The following is a 20,474-nucleotide window of genomic DNA, read 5'->3' on the forward strand; positions in this document are numbered from 1 at the left end:
TACCCCTGCCACTGGGTTTTTCCATCCCTTTTGTTTTAGCCTCCCATCAGGTCCCTCCTGCAGGCTGGAAATGATGGGTCTGAAGTTAATCGGTTGGGGTCACAGTTAGTTTTTATGAGGCGGCCGTAGAGCACCCAACAGGAACGTACCCACCCTGACCGGCTCCCTGGTGGTCGTAACGGCCCGGCTGAAAGGGGTCAGGGACATGGCACATGCGACAGCCGCAGAGGGGCCTGGCCAGAAGAGCTGCCTTCCTCGCCACACACTGGCGTCCAGATTCCCGTTCTAAAGCAGGCGAGGGGCACCCCGCGTCCCGCGGGCCCTTGCTCCCACGCCAGCGGGAACTTGTCGGCAGGCGCTGGCTACCGAGCGAGGCCGCGGAAGGCACCGGGGCTGGGGCGGGGGGGCGGTCCCAGCCCGGCGGCCGCGGGGGCGCACCGGCCCCTGCCCGCACCCCGGGCACCGACCGGGGCGGCTCCCCCGGGGCTCCCCGCCGCGCCGCGGGTCCCTCCCCCGGCCCTGACGGAGAGGCTGGGGACAAACAGCCCCGCCACCGCCGCCGGGTGCCGTGCCGTGCCGTGCCGTGCCGAGCCGAGCCGAGGGAAGGGGCGGCCGCGGCGGGGGCGTGCAGGGTGTGTGGGGAGGGGGCACGGCCGGGCGGCTACATCAGCCCCCGCCTGCCCAGCGCCGGGGCTGCCTGCTGAGCCGCCCAACGGCCCCCAGGCGGCAGCGGCGACTGGGGGACGCTGAGGAGGAGCCGCCTGCGCGGCCCAGCGGCGGCGGGCGGGCCGGACACACCGACCGAGCAGCCGCGGCCCGCGGCGGGAGGGGAGACCGGCAGCCCAGCCCGCACCGGCAGCGCCATGGCCACCAAGGTGAGCGGCCCCCGGTGCGGCCCGGGGGGTCGTGAGGCGGCTCCGGGGCGCCCCCTGCGCCGAGCCCCCGGTCGCCGAACAGGCCCCGCGGAGGGGCTCGGCGGGCAGCAGCCCCCTCTTGGTGGCGGGCAGGAGGGAGGGAAGCCCCGCGGAGGACGGGCAGCGTTTTGGGGGTCGGGGGAGCCAGTCCCCTCCCTGGGGCTTGCCCCTCGCCGCCGGCCGCGGGAGGGAGGGAAGGAGGGAGGGAAGGAGGGAGGGAAGGAGGGAGGGGAGGAGGGGGCCGCCCGCCGCGCTGCGCTCGGGCCTCGCCGCCGCCGCCCGGCCCTTCCGAGCGGCGCCGAGGGCTCGGCGGGGCAGCGCCAGCGCCGGAGGAGGGGAAAGTTGTTCTCTGCTTTATTTCTGCCCTGCCGCCCCGCGGCTCGCCCGGAGCGACTCTGGGGCCGAAAAGCCGCCGGAGGCCGAGGGCTGCCGCTCCCGCAGCCCGGGCGTCCCTGCCCGCGCCCCCCGTGCCCCGCGAAGCGGCGCTGGCCGGCGGAGCGCGGCGGTGCTGGGGAGAGGCCTCGGCCGCCGGCGGGCCCTGCCACGGGACGGGCGTCCCGGCTGCCCCGCGGCGCTGGGGACCGGGGTCCCGGCCGCCGCACGCCCCCGGCCGCCCCGTCCTGGGGGGGCCGCTCCCGCTGACCCCCGTGAGTGGCACCCAGGGGACGGGCGTGCCGTGTCCCTGTGGGAGCCCGGGGCCGTGGCGTGCTACTTGCTAATGGTAGGGTCTGATTTTACTGGAAAAAAAAACAACCGAACCCGAAAACCAGGAAGTGAAATTACTTTGTTCAGTTCTTCAACAGTATCTGCTATTAACACAACAGTCAAAATTAGCATGTCCTGTCGGAAACTGGTCTCTTTCTAAATTAACAATATTTATTTACTATATCGGCTGATGAAGGCATGGCTGCTTCTGTAGGTGTGAGTTGACGTCCACCAGTAAATGTTATCTGTAAGCTGCCCAAATATGACAGAAGTCTTTTTTGGTATTCGAAGTAATACTTTGAGTCACCTGATTCCATAACCTTGGCCAGCAGTTTAAAAGCTTCCTTCTGCTGGGGCAGCTCTCGTGTGGTGACGCTGGCTGTGCTGTGCTTCTCAGGACTGAAGCAGTTCTGCATCTTGAATGTATCAAATTTAATGTATAAGTTGCTGTGTCTGTAGCCATGTAAGCTGATGGTCGCTCTTAGTAAACTTTTTCAGAAGCACAGAGAAGTTGGTTTAGGCTTCAAAATTACTTAGGCGGTTTAAGAAGTATTAATATAGTGAAATTTACGTTCTGTTGAGGTTTTAGAATATTGTTGATGGACTCTGTTTTAATACTGGTGCTTTCCACTGGTTTGTGGGATGCGTGTATCACAATAGGTTGATTACATATTAGTAAGTAGCAAGAAGAAATTCTGTGTATGCCTTTACTACATAATACAGAGTATGCCAAGCAGGTAACAGTTTACTGTTTCTCTCCTCACTTTGAGGTGCAGGATCCTCATGGGATCCCGTGTTCTGTGCTGAACGGATGAAGCCATTTTATTCATATATTTGGAAACTTTCACTTTACTGTTCTTGAAATAATTTGTTTTGAGTCATGGTCTCAGGCTGAAGGGTGCGTAAGTTCTAACAGTCCTAACCAGGACTGGCTTGAAATCAGGTGGTGTAAGTTCTTTTCATTCTACGCATTGCAAGTTATGGTGATTTACTTTAACTTGAAGGTTAAAATTGAGAAGTGATAGTCAGTAAAGACTTGATACTTTATTGTTATTGTTTTCATATGCTGATAACCAAGAGAAGCTTACTATATCTTCTGTGAGCTTGACCCAGGAGATATGTCCCTCTCTGGGAACTGCCCCATTTTGCGTTTTAATTTGTTAAACTTGTGCACGTCAGCTATAGTAAAGATTTTTTTGTTATTTTTTTTAACAGTGTAAGGGAGTAACTGGCTCAAGAAACAGATTTTAGGAGCTTAGCCAACTAACCAGTTGCCATTACACTTGGAAAGTAAATTTTGGGTTTTTTAAATTGTAAATAAACTTCTCACCTTCTGCTTGTGTTCCTTCCAAGATAGCCTGCTTTTAAAAGGAATATGCAAAGAATATTTGTATTGTATGTGAACAAACGTTAACAAAACTACACTATAATTAGGCATGTGCAGTGTGAATTTCTCAAACTTTAATGGTGTGTAGCTGGTAGGGGCAACTGACGGTCAGGCCTGGCCTGTGCTGCATGGGCACATGAATAACTTTGCTGTTTAAATTAGAATATGTTTTCCAAGGAGGGCCGAGTGAAAACTCGGGTCTTGATTTGAATGCTTTCAGTGATGGAAAGTTCAGTCTGCCTATCTCTCTTTTTTTTTTTTTTTTTTTTTTTTAACCCATCAACTGTCTTGCTGGTTGGTGTGTCTTTATTTTTAATCTAAATTTGACCAGCTTCTCTTTTCAGTTTTATCCTTTTGTCTACAAGATTTACAAGTGCTTTTATCAGAGTGTTAGGTTACTGGGGGGGGGGAAACGGGTATTTCTTTCTTCAGCAGCTAGCTTGTAAACCCTGGCCAATTTTCTTGCCTCCCACTTTGGTGAACCACAGCAATTAAGCTCCTAGCGTTTTCCAGTATGAAGAGGTGGTCTACAGTCATGTAATATGCTGGCTCTTGTCTGTACCATTCAACTCACTGGCCTTCTAAATTGAAATAATAAAAACTTTTAGAGGAAAGGACTACCACCTTCTTGCAAAAAGGCCTTTACCTATGCTTTCCTAGCATATTTGTTAACTGGCAACTTGGTAGGAAGTCTTTTGTTGAAAGAGGTGAGGGGTGGCTGTAGGCTCTAAGTGCTCTGTGGAGGCTCTGTCTGACCATGCTGTGAGCGGAGCTAGCAGCCACCATTGCTCCTTCTCCTTCCTTGCTCCCCATCCTGCGTTGTTTGTACATCCCGGCAGCTGATTGTAACGCTTGCCAGGCCTGTCTTTGAGCTACTGTAGGTTGCTGAAATAGCAAAAGATTAACTGCAGTGGGGCCATTTTCTCCAGTTCTAGGGAGGTACAGTAGCTGCAAGTTTGTTCAGAGCTGGTGCAAAAGGTTGAGTGGTGGCAAAGGTGGGAGGGGGAGACTGACCTTCATGATGAAGGGTGGAAATATAAATGGGAAATGGAGGATCTGAGACTTCTGGTGGCAGTTCTTTGGTTGGCTAGATCCTTTCTGTAATTTGGCAGTAGATTTTGTGATTCCCTACAGGCTTGCTCAAGGTCATGTGCTCTAAAAACTGAAGCAAATGGGGGGAAAAAAAATAAAACCAACAACAACAGGATTGTTTAGGATATATTAACCTGCAAAGTTTTACAGTAATTGAACTGAACCTGACTTCAGATGTAGGCAACTTCATATCTGTGTTTAAGAACTGGTACGTTAAGCTAGATGTTTTATTTTGGATGCTTCCTTCAGAAACAGCTGAGCTTACTAATTCCGTGTTTTTAACTGCATTACAAAAGAAGGCAAAAAGTGCCTGAGCCTAAAAGAGTAAAGCTTAAAAAATTAAACAGTCACAAAGAAAATATAATACTGTGAATGTGTTTCAGTGATAGTTGCTGGCAAAAGCCACAGATGATTCTCATTCCTCTGTATGTTCCTTCTTGACTTCTTTTGCCTTTCTTTACCCACTAGTTTGCCAAGTCCCGGCTTTACTCATGCCCTTCCTTTTGTTTTTGAGTTGCGATAAATAGGGAGAGCTAGAAATGCCAGGAAGTGATATGCTGCTTTTAAATAATGTGCTCCCTACCTTAGTCTATTTTTAGAGTTATTTATTTTTTTAAAATGTAGGCAAGTCCTTTTTTTGAAAAGGCTGATGTTTTGCCACTTTTGAAGTCCTAACTTAAGGAGGAGGTAATGATATTAAGAGAAGGTGATAGGTTATGTCCATGGTGATGGTCAAGACTGTTCTTCCGAATGTGTGCCTCTAAGGTGTGGTGGTGGTTTTAATTTAAGTTGAAAGTTTATAGGAGTAACACTGTTGAAGTTGATGACATTACTTTTACAAGCTGGGTATATTACAAGCAAGGTACTGATAAGTTTAATGAGGTTAGGCCCCTCTTTGTGTCAATAGCAACAGATTTTTTCTTTGTTACTTTAGGGGCAACTGAGTTCTACCACCATGTTCTTGATTGTTCAGTGGTTTATCTACTTTAAGGATTCATTTATTTGGTTCTGTTTGTAGGACTGGGCCCTTTTGTGTGGGAAGAAGTCCCTTGAGATGAAAGCTTAGACTGAATATTCTGTTCTTAAAAAGAAGGTATAGCTTAGCAATACTTCTAAAACATGGAAGTGTTGTTCAAGACTTTGTTGTCCATCTAATCATGTTGGAATATCTCTTGTGAATGTCACTAACCAGGTATAGTTGAATTCAGCATGGTTCTTGTAATTGTGGTAAGGGAAGATGGTTATTTATGTATGAAAATTTTAGGTAGGAAAACCCAACACATTAGACTTCAAATAATTTTTCTTAAGTGCGTATCCTTCCTTTCATCTTTCTGTTTGGTTCTCTATTGCTGTTACTAGTATAAGACTCCCCAAAGAAGTCTCATACTTTCCTTTGTGCCATCACAAAGCTGTTAGTATGTTTGCATTATGAATCAGGCAGAGATAATTCTTTGTTCTGATTTGCAGCTGCGAGGTGAAGCATCCTTCTGTGCTAAATCCTCCAAAATACCCAAACTTTGTGTTCTGCAAGTCTGCCTTCTGTATTTTTGTAACTTTCAAAGTAGACTTTCCTGGGAAATCTCATCCTAAGAGAATATTCAGTTAATAAATCTTAATACATCTGTGAGGTAGGATGAACCTGTACTATGCAGATCACTTCATTCTGTATGTTCCATTATTTAAATTCAGCAAAGCAAGATGTAATACAAAGAAGGACATCATGGTTGATTTATATATGTAGGATGTGATGGAACAAAATTAATTAGGTGAAGTAATAACTTTTATTTTTATGGTCTTAATTATATGAAAAGTTGTTTGGTTTTTTTTTTAAGCTGTAATTAAGTAGATGTGAAGATATTTCCTGGGACGACTTTGATTATTTTGGTTTGGTTAGTTGGTTTTGTTTTTTTATAGGGCAACAAGATGACTAAAGAAGGTGAAACTATTTAGTAACACAAATTTACCACAGATTCCTGACCTATTGATGGAGCGGGATGTTAGGGTGAGCGCAAGAACTGATACAGTCTTATTTTACTAAGATACAGGGTTTCAGCTTTTTGTCTTTGTCTGACCTTAAGATCTTTTAAAAGTTCAGTGGTAAGTGCGTTATTGCAGCAGTTGCTAGTGCAAGGCTTCTCATTTCTATGCTGGGAAGCTGGAGAGCTGGTGAGATTCTATGTGATGCTATGGCTGGCTAATGATTCCTCTGACTCAGTTTTTCAAAGTTATTTTAAGCACCTAGGCATTGAGTCATCTGAGACTCATTACCAAAGGTTGTCATTTCAAAACATGATTACAGTAGCTAAACAGAAGGAAGTCTGGTATCAGATGTTATAAGCTTCATCTGGTTATATAGATTCCATGATTCAGATTTTCACTGTGGTAGAATTTCTCCATGTATTGGTGTTATTTCTGCAAGAAGTCTTTCCAGTTAACTGTGTCTTTGTAAAAAAAACAAACAAAAAAAAGCAACCAAAAAAACCCCCAAAACCACCCCAACACACAATATTGACTTAATTCCATTTTTTTCAAGGTTTTCCTTTTCCTCTTTTAGAACCTCTGATTTTCAGGTTTTGAAAAAGCTCATGAATTGTTGAATATCCACACTTTTTGTTTATAAAATCCTCCTTATTTGATTGGGAGATTTGGTAAATTTCAGAGTTTACAGAGGTTACAAAAGGAAAAATGGTGTGAGAACTTTGTTGTAAATATACAGGTTCCCTCCTGTATTAAATTTACAAGCAATTGCAACATTGATGATGTTGGAAGCAGTCTTGCAAAACATTACAAAATGTGTAAAATAGTGGGAGTGATATTTTTTTTTTTTTCAAGCAGCAGGGCAGTAGGACAGATCAACATTTAGATAACTGGAATTATTTAAAGTAAATAACTATTGCGATGTTCAGCATTTAAAGCTAAACCTGTTTAATTCAAAGCATGTTTCACAATTACAAGATCATTCAAATTAACTTTATACTTCTCTGAGGGGGCAAAAATCAGAGCTTGTGCTTTTGCTTTCTTTAGTTGTATTCCTGCTTTCTCAGCAATTTAGGATTGGAAAGGAGCTTCCCAAGTAACACAAAGTTCAAAAAAACAAAGCAGTCTTGTAGTAGTCCAATGAGAAAAATATAAATGCTACTCAAGAGAAGAAAATATGTGTATTACTTACTGGAAAATTTAATTTAAACTCTGAGCCTCAATGTTTTTTCCAAAGCAGCCTTTCTCTGAGCTTTGTGTGGGTAAGTAACCCCCATAAAAAAAAGATGGTGGTGGTGAGGGCAATTAATACCAGAATCATTTAACTTTGACAGATAGCCCTCTGTGAGACCCACAGTAAGAGGAGAAGGGCACAAGGGACAACTCTTCTTGTAGGGAGCTGCCTTATACACAGGCTGATCCAGCTGTTGTGTAGTTGCAAGGGGACATTTGGGACATAGCATGGTATGAAGGGCACGTGAACCATCCTGGGCACTGCTAGTAAGAGGGTGTGTGCTCATAATAAGTGTGCCGGATAAAGTCAAACCAGTGACTGTACGTGAACAATCTTTTTTTTTTTTTTTTTTTTGTCAGTAGAAACTCTGCACATCATCCTGTATTTTAGAGCAACTCTTTGACTGGGTGCTGCCCCTTAAAGGAAACTGCTGTACAGGAGGGGTTTCCAATGTGCAAAATAGGTGGCTGGAAGGAGGAGGAGGTGGTAGGAAGGTAGGCAGTGCAGCTTGACAGGGGTCCCTTGGGAGTCCAGGCAGAACAGCTGCTTCTGGGGATGGGCAGCCATGCCTGACCTGGGGTTTCTGCAAGCGGGACTTGCCCAGGTGAAATCACTCAGCCCTACTCTTGTAGAAAGTGGGACTGGTGTACAACTGGTGGTTGGGTGTTTTCTTATGACTTATTGTTTTATTCCTGACTTCTGCTCAGAGTTGCCATCTGCTCCTCCTTGGCAAGGGAACTGTTGTGCTTTTATGTTGTGTATTCATATGGTGTCTTTGTTTATACACAGTAGGTTTTGGACTTGCTTGGCTTTTCCTAGCCTTCTGAGACTGCAGTTCTCAATGTTCAGAGCAAAAATAAGTTGTTCTCTTGATTCAAATGAATTCAAGCAAAGTGTTTGTTTTCCTGGCTGATACAACAACATGGCTGATTTTCAAGAACAACTATAAAAATCCTCTTAGGATAGCTTCTTCTGTACGAGGATTTCTTTTTCTTTGCAATGATTATATGGGTGGTTTCCAAAAGAAAGACTATTGATATAAGGCTATTACATGTATTGTTCCTGCTATTTCCAGTTTAAATCCTGGGATTCCCTGGAGAGCCTGTACAACTCTGCTTTCTGCAGCCGTAAAGTCATGACTGATAAGGCACTTCATTTTGTCCTACAACTTCATCAGATCTGAGAATTAAGCTTAAATGTTTGTTTTCCTCCACTGCATTAATTCTTGGGGTGGGGGGGTGGGGTGTTTAAGATTTAATTCAGTAATTGAATATTGCAATAACACATGATGATATAATGTAATTAGTGCTTACCTAGTTACAGCACAGTTCTTTCACCAGTACTGTAATTTCCTCCCTTAATAGCCCTGTGTTTGTCTTCTGAAAATGGTTGCTTATGGAGTACAAAATTAAGCATCTTCCTTGCTGCAAATAAATAAACCATATTCTTGGAAGTTTGTGTATGCTTGTTGAATTGTAATTATTGTATCAACAGCTCTGTTGCATTCTGTCAAGCTGCCAAATTTTCTAGTAATTTCTAAGGAAGTAGAAATTCAAACTTCCTGATTTCTTTCATGCTTTCTGTCACTGTAAAGGGTGCTGGTACAAGAAAAGTTTGTGTGGTGTCCCATTTAAATCAATTCCTAGATAATGGAAGATGCAGATTTGTAAAGGAGAGACTTTAAATGTTTTATGACTTAATCTAGTTCTGTCATTCATTGTCTCTTTCTCTTTTTTTTTTTAATTCTTCTGTCCAGGTGTTTGTTTATTGATCTGTTTACTTAAAGTGGGATAGGGCAATAATGCTAGTGTGCACATTGCATTAAATTGTAGGTGACTAATGTCCATTCAAGTGCTGGGTATTCTCTGGCCAGGTCCAAGTGAGTGAGCTTTGCTTATTTGAGGTACTGTTTAATGTGCCCAGTTTGTAACTGTACAGGGTGTTGTACTTGTCTACGCTGTTGACAGAAGAACTCTAAAATAGCTGTAGGCTTGGGTACATTAGAACCCATAAAACATGAACTTTGCCTGTTTTTATAGTGAAGAAACTTTATCTGATGAAATGGTAATACATTTATGTTAGTATAATAGTTTCCTCACTTGTCTTCACAAAATAAAACTAAACTTAGGAATGGTTCAGTTACTGGGCTTTCATAAAGTAGTGTTTATAAAAGGGCTGAGATCCCAAAACATTACTATATTGGTTAATGCTGGTTACTCCAGTAACAGAGAAATCAGCAGAATTCAGTGTAGAGGATCTGTTCTGCTGCATTTTAGATTTCCTAGCTGTCTTCAGGTAACATACTATTAAGCACTTGTTTTCCTATTAATATTACCAGTGTTTGGGGCTTCAAAGTGGTACAACTATTCCATTCTGTATTTTACAGGTCAAGTGTTATTTGAAGTAGCATAATTTTAATGTGTAGGTAGTTTGCTTTGGTAGTGCTTCATTTGCTTCTAGACTGGCCTGTGCAGCATGTTGAAATGCACAACATGTAGCAGTGTGGCAAACCTGAAAAGGCTTGAAATTTATTAGATAACCTTAGCGAAACTTTGTGCCTCTCCAGTTAATTGGGATAATTACTGTTTGGTTTTTTTCTAATCTCTGCTCTCGTAGAGGCAGCACTATTGTCTGACTAGAAGCTGTCCTAATGAGTAGATCACAATGTGGCAGTTCTATGGTGAATGCTGCAGGCTTTTCCTGAAACATTCGCTTCTTGCTGACTTTGTTCTTTGGGGGCAGGACTGGGAGGGTGCAGTACTGATTGCCCTAAAGTTTCAGGCAAACATCAGGGGACTTGGCACGGCAGACTACTGAAACACACAGTTAAATACTGGTTCAGCAAACAGTTGCAAGTGTTGCAGTTTGATTTCAGAGCCAGTAATGATTAATCTCGGAAGAGATTTTAATCATGCTTGAGATAAATGCATCCTGCCTGACATCCATAAATACAAACCCATGCTGTACTTGCTGCAGTTGTGTGTCCTGGTGTAACTGGAATTAATCTTTGCTAATTTGGAATTGTTTAGTCCCCAGTCTATTTGGGGACCTGGAAGAGGTTTGTATTTGGAAAGGAAAGTATGGGGAACTCTGAGCACTTGGAGCAGTGCAGTAAATTGATTCTGAAGAAGGTCTTCTGATAGCATTGGAGCTCCTCACTCATGGTTAGAAGTTTTGCAGTACATTGTTAATAACTGATAACTGGTTTATAAGTTATGTTTTGAAAAACAACAAAAAAAGATTTCAAGTGCTTGACCCAACTGAAAGCTCAGACAGATGTGATTCACAGGGCTATTTGAATTGGTATTTGGAAATATTTCTAAATCGTGTGGGTGTCTGGCATGTATTTCTGCAACTGAATTTCCCTTGCTTTTGTATTGCTTGGGTGCATGGGGATTTTGTTTCTTGGTTTGACAGTGCTTCATAAATGAATTGGTATGAACACAAAAGTTAACTGGGCACCTCTTCTAATAGTGTATGATGGTTCTTTTGAAAGTATCAGAATTTGAATGCTACTTCTTAAAACTGCTGAGCTACTTAGAGATAATCCACAGACCTTGAAATTCTTAAGCAGTATTTTAAATCTGGAAAATATCACAGTTTCTCTCTGGTTTTTTTCATGTTCTGTGGCAGTGGTTATCTGCTCACCTGATTTGTAACTGCATGGAAAGAAGCTATAATTTGTTTTTATACCTTAAGTAAAAACTGTTACATTCTAACACTTAAGAGATCTTAGTCTTATAACAATTTTAGTCCTCCTACTGCATCAGTAACTTTTAGTTCTCGATGCTTTAGCTGAACAAGGGGCCTGCTGATGTGAGGGAATTCACTTGAATGCAAGTTCTTTGTGTGTTGCCTGTAATGCTGGCCAGGAGTGTGTTTTAATGGGCTTTGGGGTGTGCTGATGTTTGCTTACAGGTAGACAGCTGTAAAGAAGCTGATGTTCTGCAAATCAAAAATAAGATATGTAACTGGCCAGCTGGGCTAGCCTGAACAGAGTTCAGGTCGTCTTTCCTGACAAAAAAAAAAAAAAAAAAAAAAAAAGCGGCTATTTTCAGCCAGATGGTGAAGTCCTGTGTGGTAGATCTGAAGAGCTAATCTGTCCTCACTGAGGAAAGCCCGAGTTCCTGAAACGGCTAGTAAGTCATTGTCTTTATTACTAGAGAAAATGTTTCCAAGTCTTTTGTAACACTTGAAAACTTACCTAGTCACTTCTTTCTTACACAAAATCATGACAGAAATAGTTTCAAGGTAAGCTTATTACACCTTTATTCTAATTGTGAAAGTACCAGTGGTTTAAGACCCATGCATGTTGGTGGGAATAGAGTATTTCAGTACTGTCCCTTACCCTATAAATGCTTCAAACTGTTTTGTGCTTTTTGGAAACTCTTCATGCCTTGTTAATTATCTTGTGGTACGAGGTAGGACTTTTGATACACTGTGAATACTTAATTAAGTACCTGCCTGAAGTATTGTAGGCACATGCAGCTTCTGAGGCCAAAGAGATGCTCCCTGTTCTGCATCTGCTGTCTGCAAGAATGTTTTATTAGCAGGAAGAAACAATGTAAGTCCTTGTTTCTTAGCTTTTTATCTATATTTAAGTTGCTTCTAATGTGCTTATAGTCATTGGTGTTGACGTCAAATGACTAGCTGCAGGCTACTGAACATACTTTAGAGTTGAAAAATTGTTCAGAAGAAAGTGAGCCAGCAGGTCAAGAGACACATTTTTTAATGTTAATTTGTAGAGTAATGTGAGGATCCAGCAGTTAGTTACAGCTGGTGAGGGAACTTGGAGTAATGATATCTGAATATAGTGACCTCTCTGTCAAGAACTCCACTTCTTGACTGAACTTGGTTTCATTTTTTGGATGAGTTTGTTTTAATTCTGATATTGTTGAAAGCAAAAAATAATTGTGTTAGACAAGAAATGTAATACTAAACGGAAGTTTTTATTAAACAAGATAATTTTAATTTTTACTTACTGTTTAGTAACATCATAGTATAAAACTAATTTGAAGGGATGGTTCAGTTTCTTCAGGCTAGTTCTTCAAGGGTTTTTTTTCTAGGCAGAAGTTGTTGAGCACATACAATGATGTCTAGCACTGTACAAGAAATATATATTTTTACCATTTGCTCTGTGCTAGTTTAAAAAGATAAGCATTGGGGTCTTTTCTTCTTTGTAGTAAATCTTCATCGCTTTAACCGGCAATTACAACAATAATGTATAATCTCCTCAATTCCTAAGGTAAGGCTTCTGTGGGAGGCAGGACAGAAGGTAGCTGTCTTTCCAGGCTGAGTGGCATAGGCACTTAAAGAGACACTTGGATTTCTGCATAGAGTATCCAGGTGTACTTTGCCTAGTAGTCTGATACAGTTGTGGTAGAGGGACTAAAATGAAGAGAATTTTTTTGCCAAATCATAGCTCCAGACATTGCAACTGCTGCAGTGAAAATCTCTTCAGTATTGGAGTACGTACTGGCTTTTGGACAAGCTCTGGTTTGAGGATTAAGGGTGGGGGAAAGGTTAAATCCTATCTTTTACATAGCCACTGTTGGAGTGTCCTCAGTGCTCTGAGGCAGGAAAGAGGTGGGGAACTCCTGCCTGTATTTCTGAAGTACTTCTGTTACTGTTTTTCTAAGCTCTTTGGACAGTAGTTGTTCTAAATTTCATGCAGTACCCATAGTAATATCCACAGTGGGATTTAATGTGTGTTTTGACTTGCTGAGAGTTTTTTTTCAAAGTTGTACTGATTAAAACATGGTGACTTAAGAAGTCTGTGAACAGTGAAATGAAACAGTGGTTAAACTGTCGTTTAGAGCCTTGCCTACCCTACCTTGTTTCTGTAGCTTCACTGACGCAGTGAAGACAGCTAGGGGTTTAGTGCTGACATCAGCTGATGTCTTGTCAGATGTCTTACAGTTGTTCTAAGCGGTAAACTACCTCAAGAACAATATTAGACAGTAATCACAGAGCAAAGCTGTGAAAGATGAAACAGTACAGAACAGAAAATGCAAAAATAATCTCAGGTTAATTGTCTTTTGTTTGCAGAGTATTACCACTTTTTAGATTAAACGCTTTATTTTGAACTTCTGAATGTGATCAGAATATTCTGCCCATTTCTGAACAGATTTATTTGCAGCTAGGCTTTTGTCTTTATTTTCTTTCTGCTTCCTTAATTTTGTTAATCCTGGGATCCCACTCTGCATCCCGGGTATGCTATTTCTATTTTACTCTATTAGAACTTCCTCTTAGAATTAATATTTTATTTCTGAAAGCACTATTGGTGGGAAAATCAATTCTGGAAAAAAAAAACCAACCAAACAACCAAACTAAAAAGCCTCCCTCAAAAATGTAACCAAGCTAAGAAAACCAAACCCACATCCAAAAAACTTGTAAAGAATGAATACAACAAAGTCTGGGAAGACAGAAATGCATTTTACTGTTCTATGCTTCCAGGTGTGATCAACATATTGCTTATCAGTGTTTCACAAGCAGCTGGTTTCAAAGGCTTATTGTTAGATCTACTGAAGCATATTTGTACTAACTGCAGTTTTTATAGCAAACTTTTCTGAAGTTTATTCATAACAGAAATGTTACTGGAGTTACTTGAGGTGACTAAAAGCCCTTTGTTGTTCATTCCAGCTAAAAGCTTAAACTGCTGTCCTAGAAGAAAAGTTCAAGTCTGCTTACTGTCAAGGCTATTTAAAATTTAAGGACTTGACTTGTGAGGAAGAGTCCTACCTCAACAACAACAAAAGCTGATGCTAATGTTTAACATTTTTTTTTTTTTTTTTTAAGACGTTTTACCAGGCTTCCCCAGTTATAGTTTCCACTTATGCAGTGGGATGCAGGTTCCTCTGAGAAGACTTATCCGCCCCATTTACTTTCCAAAATGGAAATATGGAATTTGGTCCTCTTTCTGTGCATCTGGGAGCTGCTACCACTGACAGAAAGACAGGAAATGGGAGGCGAAGTGTGAACCTGGAAGGTGTTGCCACTGTTGCTGCTGTGATGTAGCAGTTGTCTTTGAGGCAGTGGCACCAAGCAAATTAAACCTGTGAATCCCTGTTCCTTGAAAAGAGCATGCTGGATGGCGGAAGCACTGAACTGCTGAAGCACCAACTACTAAAAGGAAGATGTGCGTTTATTACAGGAATTTCATGATATAAACCTTCTATGGATATTTCCTTTGTACTATCTGCCACTGCCAGCTGTCCAATAAAAGCAGTAGTGGGACGAGTTTCCTAAACTTTAACACATGGCTGAAATGGGAGAATTTATGGCATAACAAAAGAGTTTTTTCTAGTACAATGAAGTCCTGTCCGTAGGGAAATAATTTTCAAAGGTGCATAGAATTTTTCAGTGGCTTCTCCAATTATAATGCTCTAAAGCATGTTTTCATTGTAACACAGCAATTTCACATCAGGAAGTCCAGCATTACAGCAACATTTTGCTTCAGAAGTGTGAGCTTAAACAAAAAACAGTAATCACTCTGTGGGTTGTTAATCATTCCTATCAACAGAGGTTTAGACAGGGAAGCTATTATAAAAGCTGCTGTGAGTGCAACTGATGTGCGTTAGCTGTTTGTATGCAATGGCTAGTGAGGCATGCACGGTGTTTTTTGCTGTCCTACTTCTCCATGAAAGAGCTAGGCTGCCACGGGTGAACGGTAATGCAGGCAAGTGTGTGCCTGTGCACATCAGGATTGTCATACATTGGGGTAAGTTCCTTTTCCATCTGAACCTAGCATCTTTTGAGTGAAATGTCTTAGAAAAGGCATAAATATTTATAAGATAAATAGGTGCTTCTGTTGCTTTGTTGCTTCTTTCAAGATTCTGGGGGGAAATACAGAAGACCCAGTCCATCAGGATGTGGTGGAGATCCTGAATATTCTTTTAGTAACTTAGTGCATTAATAATGTAATCCTTCATTGGAATTTTATTTTAAAGACTTTTGCTAGCCACCTTCCTTCCTACTTAATTTGTGCTAAGTTTTGACACACTGACAGGTGTAGTTGCACAATCTTATGTCTGCTTGCAGAAATAAATTGCAAATGATCTTGGTTATTTTTTCTCTTGGGTTTTCCTATTTTGGGAAGTGGGGGGAAGGTACTTAGCTTTTCTCCATTACTTATTTCTGAGTTAAGCCTGCTCTAGGTCTGCAGAGGAATAATACTTTTTGCTAATCGAGGTACTGCTTTTCAATGTGAAGAATCTTTTGTAGTTTAATATGCTTAGGCACAATTATGTTTGTTATTCTAAAAAGATAGTAATAGTGATTGATTGCGATGCTTGAAATTTCTGTTTGAGAGGCTTCACACTGTAATAAGTCAGTAAATATGTAAATTGGGAAACTGCAGTCCAGGTGTGTAACTACAACGGGTAGAACCAGCTCCAAAGAATGCTGATGTAACACTGAGAATTACTGCTTTACTTTGTTTTCTCCTTATTACGATCAAATGTCTATACCCATATTGCTGAAAAGCTCATTCTCATTTAAGAAGGATGAATTCTTACTGGGTTCCCCTTGTCCCCAACTTGTAGAGAAAACTGCTGGCTCCCTCGCGTTCCAGAGAATCTGCAATATACTCTAGAGCTGCAGAGATGCTGGGAATCGGAGAGCCTTTTTCTCCTTGGCATATGTTGTGCCAGGGTTCTGCTTAATCCATGCTGGCCTTTTTCTGACACGGGGAGCATGAGATGAACGTCAGGATATGTTATGAACTCCCAGTGGAAGTGTGGGAAGCTCCACTGCCACCTCAGCAAAGGGAGGCAGTAGGTGTACAGTACAATGAACAGGTCTGCTTTCTGGTCAGTGAAATCCGGTTAACCTCTTTAGGTTAGCAGACCTTTTTCTCAAAGGATCTGACAAAACAGTCTCAGAATCCAGAATCAATTGTTTCTTGTGGGGGTGTGGGGGGCAGGGCGGGGCGGGGGAAGAAATATATGCAGCCAGTAAAAGAAACTAATGTTCTAATAGATAACAGATTGATTAAAAATTCTTACTTATTTTGCATGTTTGCAGTATTCTGTAAATGAAGCAATGGCCTTTATTCCACTAATGACACGTTTCAGTCTCTGGAGTTCCTGTTGTGCTTGGATTGCTTGATCCTTTTACATGTGCTTCATATTTACTTCTGATCATAACAGTTATTGTAGTGAATCTTGTTTGTTTGTTTTTTTTAAACCAGTGTTTTGAAGAGGTTGCCTTTGTGGTGTTCAGTCTGTGCTGTCTGGAATTTGTCAGACATTCTCATTGTATAGATGTTCAAAATCTCCATAACTTAGACCTAATAGTCAATAAATGTATTGCAGGGCCCAGGAACTAAAATTCTTTTCTTGTTAAATGCTTTCTTCTCTCCATGTCCATATACTAGTTTGCATAAGTGGCAAAGATCTAACTAACCCATAACTGCTACTTGGGTGTAATATTTGTGGCCAGTAAGGAGGAAAAAGGTTATTGCAAAACCAAACTGTTTTCCCTTTCATAGCATTTTGGAATTGATTGTCAAAAATTTAAATAGAGTTGGAGCTGATGCCTCTGCCCAAGGAAAGGCTAGAGGGTTTTCCATTGGTAACAATACACTTAATAAATTGAGGGAAAACATTTAGTCATCGCATGCATTGGAATTGGTTGGGTTTATGCTTTTTTCCAGTTGGATTTCAACAGTAGGAGGGGGTAGCATTAAAGCTTACTTGCCAGGAGTTCTGAGGGACTTAATTCCCAAACTAGATGAATGAGCCCAGAAGTGCAAGTGAAATGGTGAGTACCAGGAAAAAAATCTGTGAAATGTATTTGAGATGTCAGTGTATGGATCAGGATGTGCCCCAAATGCTTAATACTTTGTAATAAACCATTTCTGTAATACTGCAAATCTCTTCTTTTATTGCCAATTTCTTAAACTGCAGTAGGGCAAAAATTACTGGGTTGGGTTGTAATTTTTTCTCCCTCTTCTACCTTTTGGGGTTTTTTAGCAACTTTTGAAACTGACATCTAGAGCAGGTGAATAGGCAGACTTTGACCCAGTAACTATTAACTTCTGTGTATATCTCGGTTTTTCCTTCCCTACAAGCTGAATACTTCCAGATTTTTCTGAGTAACTTTGTTTCCCTGCTACATCTGGAGAACCTAGTATTTGCATCTGTTCTCTTATTAGATGCAAATATCTTACCTTTCCAATCCAGTCGTTACTGTGGGATGTTTTGCCAGTTTTCCTGAAGGCTGGTAAAATCTTTTCTTGCTCTGGTGAACTCTCATCACTGCTGTGAATAAAGGCAAGAACCTAATACTATGGTGTACTATCTGAAGAAGACTCCCTGGTTAGGCAAGTTGCTTCTTCCATGGTTCAGATGCCTAGCATTTGAGTGTTGTTGAAATGACCTGCAGAACTGGGTAAGTATCGGTAACCTGCTGTAAAAAGGACATGTTCAGCACCTTCATCTACTACTGCTGAGGGGAGAGGCCTGGAGGGTGGTGCTTTTTACAACCCTATCTAAAATGTTCTTGTATTTCAAAAAGCATGATGATTCTCTTCGGTTTACTTTTTGAGGAAAGTAAGACAGCTTGTTCTTATATTTGCATGGAGGCCTGATTTACTGCTGGTAGGAAAGCAGTCAGTGTTGTTATTGAAAACTATTTCTTCCTCTTGATCTTGATTTTTTGCATGGCATAGTCTGAAGTGCTGAAAGTGTCAGTTCTAAGGGAAGAGTTTTCATGCAAGGAAGCTTTCAGAGTACTCGGGACACATGGTTTTCTGCAGTGTTGACTTTTCTAGTGGAGAAAAAGTGTTTGATTTGTTGTGCATATGGTTCAGGATTAGCTTTGTCAACTGAAATACAACATAGGTGGTTTTTCTCAGCTCCTTTTTTATTACAATGAAGTAAAGTATTTCTTGACAAGCTAGATGTATTTCCACGTGATATTAATGAAATTAAAATGTGGCAGTGGGAAGTTGTTTTTTCTAGTTTTTTGTCAGAAGAAGGGATATCTAGGTGGGGATCATAACCTGCAATTTTGAGACAGACAACGCTTGTTGGTTAATATCTGTCTTCTGGTTGTTTTGTATTTCCTTTCACATAACTTGCTTTCAACAAAAATGATTTCACTGTCATCTTTATGGTTTTGGTGGTTTGTTTTTCTTTTTTCTTCCCAGTGATCTCCAAGTACAAGAAGAACCTTGTTGCTGTACACAGTGATGTTATCAGTAACACAAATATAAAATTGTTTTTCTTGGATTTAGTTTTTTAATCTGCAGGAACAAAGCCCACTTCTGTATGAGCTGAGGTGACTAAAGCATAGTCTTACTGGTGAAGATGATACCGTAGCCCTGCCTCTTTCAAGATGTGCTAGGGAAATTGGTGTTTCCTGAAGTAAACTTTCTGCTGCTCTTAATCCTGTATGAGCTGGAGAAATAAGGCCTATGATGTAATCTATATTGAGTGTTGATGTTTTTGCTATAACTGCCAGTACTGTCTGTTAAAATCTGTACTACTTCTGTTTGCCTTTCCTGACCTGTAGTCTAGCTTTCCCTTTTGCTGCTCTTTGATACTTGAGCATTGGCATCAATCAGATGAAATAATGTATCAATTACTTTTGGGGCACTTGGCTAACATAAAGACTTGAGGTGTAAATAATAAGGCTTCTATCTTTTATAAGTGCTACTAGTGTGATTAATTTTCTTTTTTTGGGGAAGAGAACCTTAGATAAATGACTTATTGTGGTCAGGTTTAAAGTTCATCCAACATGCTAGCTCAAATGGAAAACTAAAACTTTGATTCTCATTCTCCCTTTGAGCGTCAAAGGGAAAATATCTTGGTTTGTCTCTGCATCCATTTCCACAGTTTGTGAGAAAATAGTCCCTTTGTAATTCCTGAGACCTTTCTCTACTTTTAGATTGGAAAGGAATGTGATAGAAGACAATTAAAAGGTGTTTGGGTTTACAATCTTAGGCCATGTCACAATTCTTTATATAAAGAAGCAGAATTGTTCTTTAAATATTAGACAACTTTGTCAGTGTTTCAAATTATAACATTTCTTTATGTAGTGTAGTAGCAGAATCAATACACAGCAAAACCTTTGTGTGTTTAAACACCTAAAAATGAGCATGGTTTTTCCTTCCCTCTTTGTGCCAATACCTAGCAGGCCTACTCTCACCGTCTGCGCATTTGCATAGTTCCTCTTTTATACAAAGAGTCTGAAACCATGAGTTTACATATTACTTTCTTTTGTGCAGCAGTGGTTACTTGTATCTGCAATTGCTTGTTTTTTCTTTTTCTGAATTGCTTGCTTTATGAAACAGTTGCCCTTACCTGAATTGGAGTTGGAATATGTCTTGTAGAAAAAAAATACTAATTGGATTGTTTGCTAAAGTTAGAATTGTTTCCTTATTTCCCTGGATAAAGTTGTACAGATAGTTCTGGATGTGGCACAGAACAGCCAGTCTTAAGCTGTGAATCCTCCTGGAAAATAGTGATCATCCCTAACAAGCTCCACAGGAGGCTTTTATCTTGTAAAGTTTGTGTGAATGTTCATATTGGAGTTCAAATTTAGGAAATGTTAGCTTCCCACATGCTGAGTTGCTCTTTGCACATCCAGCCCTACCCCACTTGCTATTTCTGCTACTTAAGAGTAAGTTATGCTGATACTTCCTTTATGAAATCTTCTAAGTAAGCTGGAAGGCTCACTGCTGTATTCTCTTTCACATGCAGGCTCGTGTTATGTATGATTTTGCTGCTGAGCCTGGAAACAATGAGCTGACCGTCAGTGAAGGGGAGATCATCATAATTACCAACCCGGTAAGAAAACTGAGACGGAATCAAGGCTTCAGTGCACTTTCCTGACCTACTTTTAGCAGATGGAAGAAAAAAGGTGCTAGGTGACATCTGAAAGCCCTGGCTACCCTCCCCCGAAGAATTAGCAAATAAACTAAATACAAAGAATTTTCTAATAGTTGTGTGGAAACAAATGCAACAAGCAGTTCAGGAGGACAGGGGCCCTCTCAGATTGTGCCAACACACTTAGGAATTTACTTAGCTTGTTTCCCTTTAAAAAGAACTGAGTGCCAAGGCAGAGAAAGGAGCTAGTGCTGGTGATATACTTCTACGTCTGAATGTGTTGTCTTTTTTTGTGTACCTAATGTTCCATGTTTAGCATGCATGTAATCTGA

General features: G+C 41.3%; 1 protein-coding gene across 2 annotated transcripts in view; it reads left to right on the plus strand.

Moving 5' to 3' along the window:
* Positions 1-470: 470 nt before the first annotated feature.
* Positions 471-20,474, plus strand: part of SNX9 (sorting nexin 9) — a 63,541-nt gene continuing 43,537 nt past the window's right edge. The window contains exons 1-2 of one of the 2 annotated variants that reach the window (XM_056342822.1): positions 471-875; positions 20,017-20,103. In XM_056342822.1, the coding sequence (XP_056198797.1) occupies positions 864-875; positions 20,017-20,103 (99 nt within the window). In that variant the 5' untranslated portion in view covers positions 471-863. The remainder of the gene's footprint in view (positions 876-20,016; positions 20,104-20,474) is intronic. The other variant, XM_056342821.1, reaches the window with a different exon arrangement.

The sequence above is a fragment of the Falco biarmicus genome, chromosome 6 (assembly GCF_023638135.1).
Source record: "Falco biarmicus isolate bFalBia1 chromosome 6, bFalBia1.pri, whole genome shotgun sequence".
Lineage (NCBI taxonomy): Eukaryota > Metazoa > Chordata > Aves > Falconiformes > Falconidae > Falco > Falco biarmicus.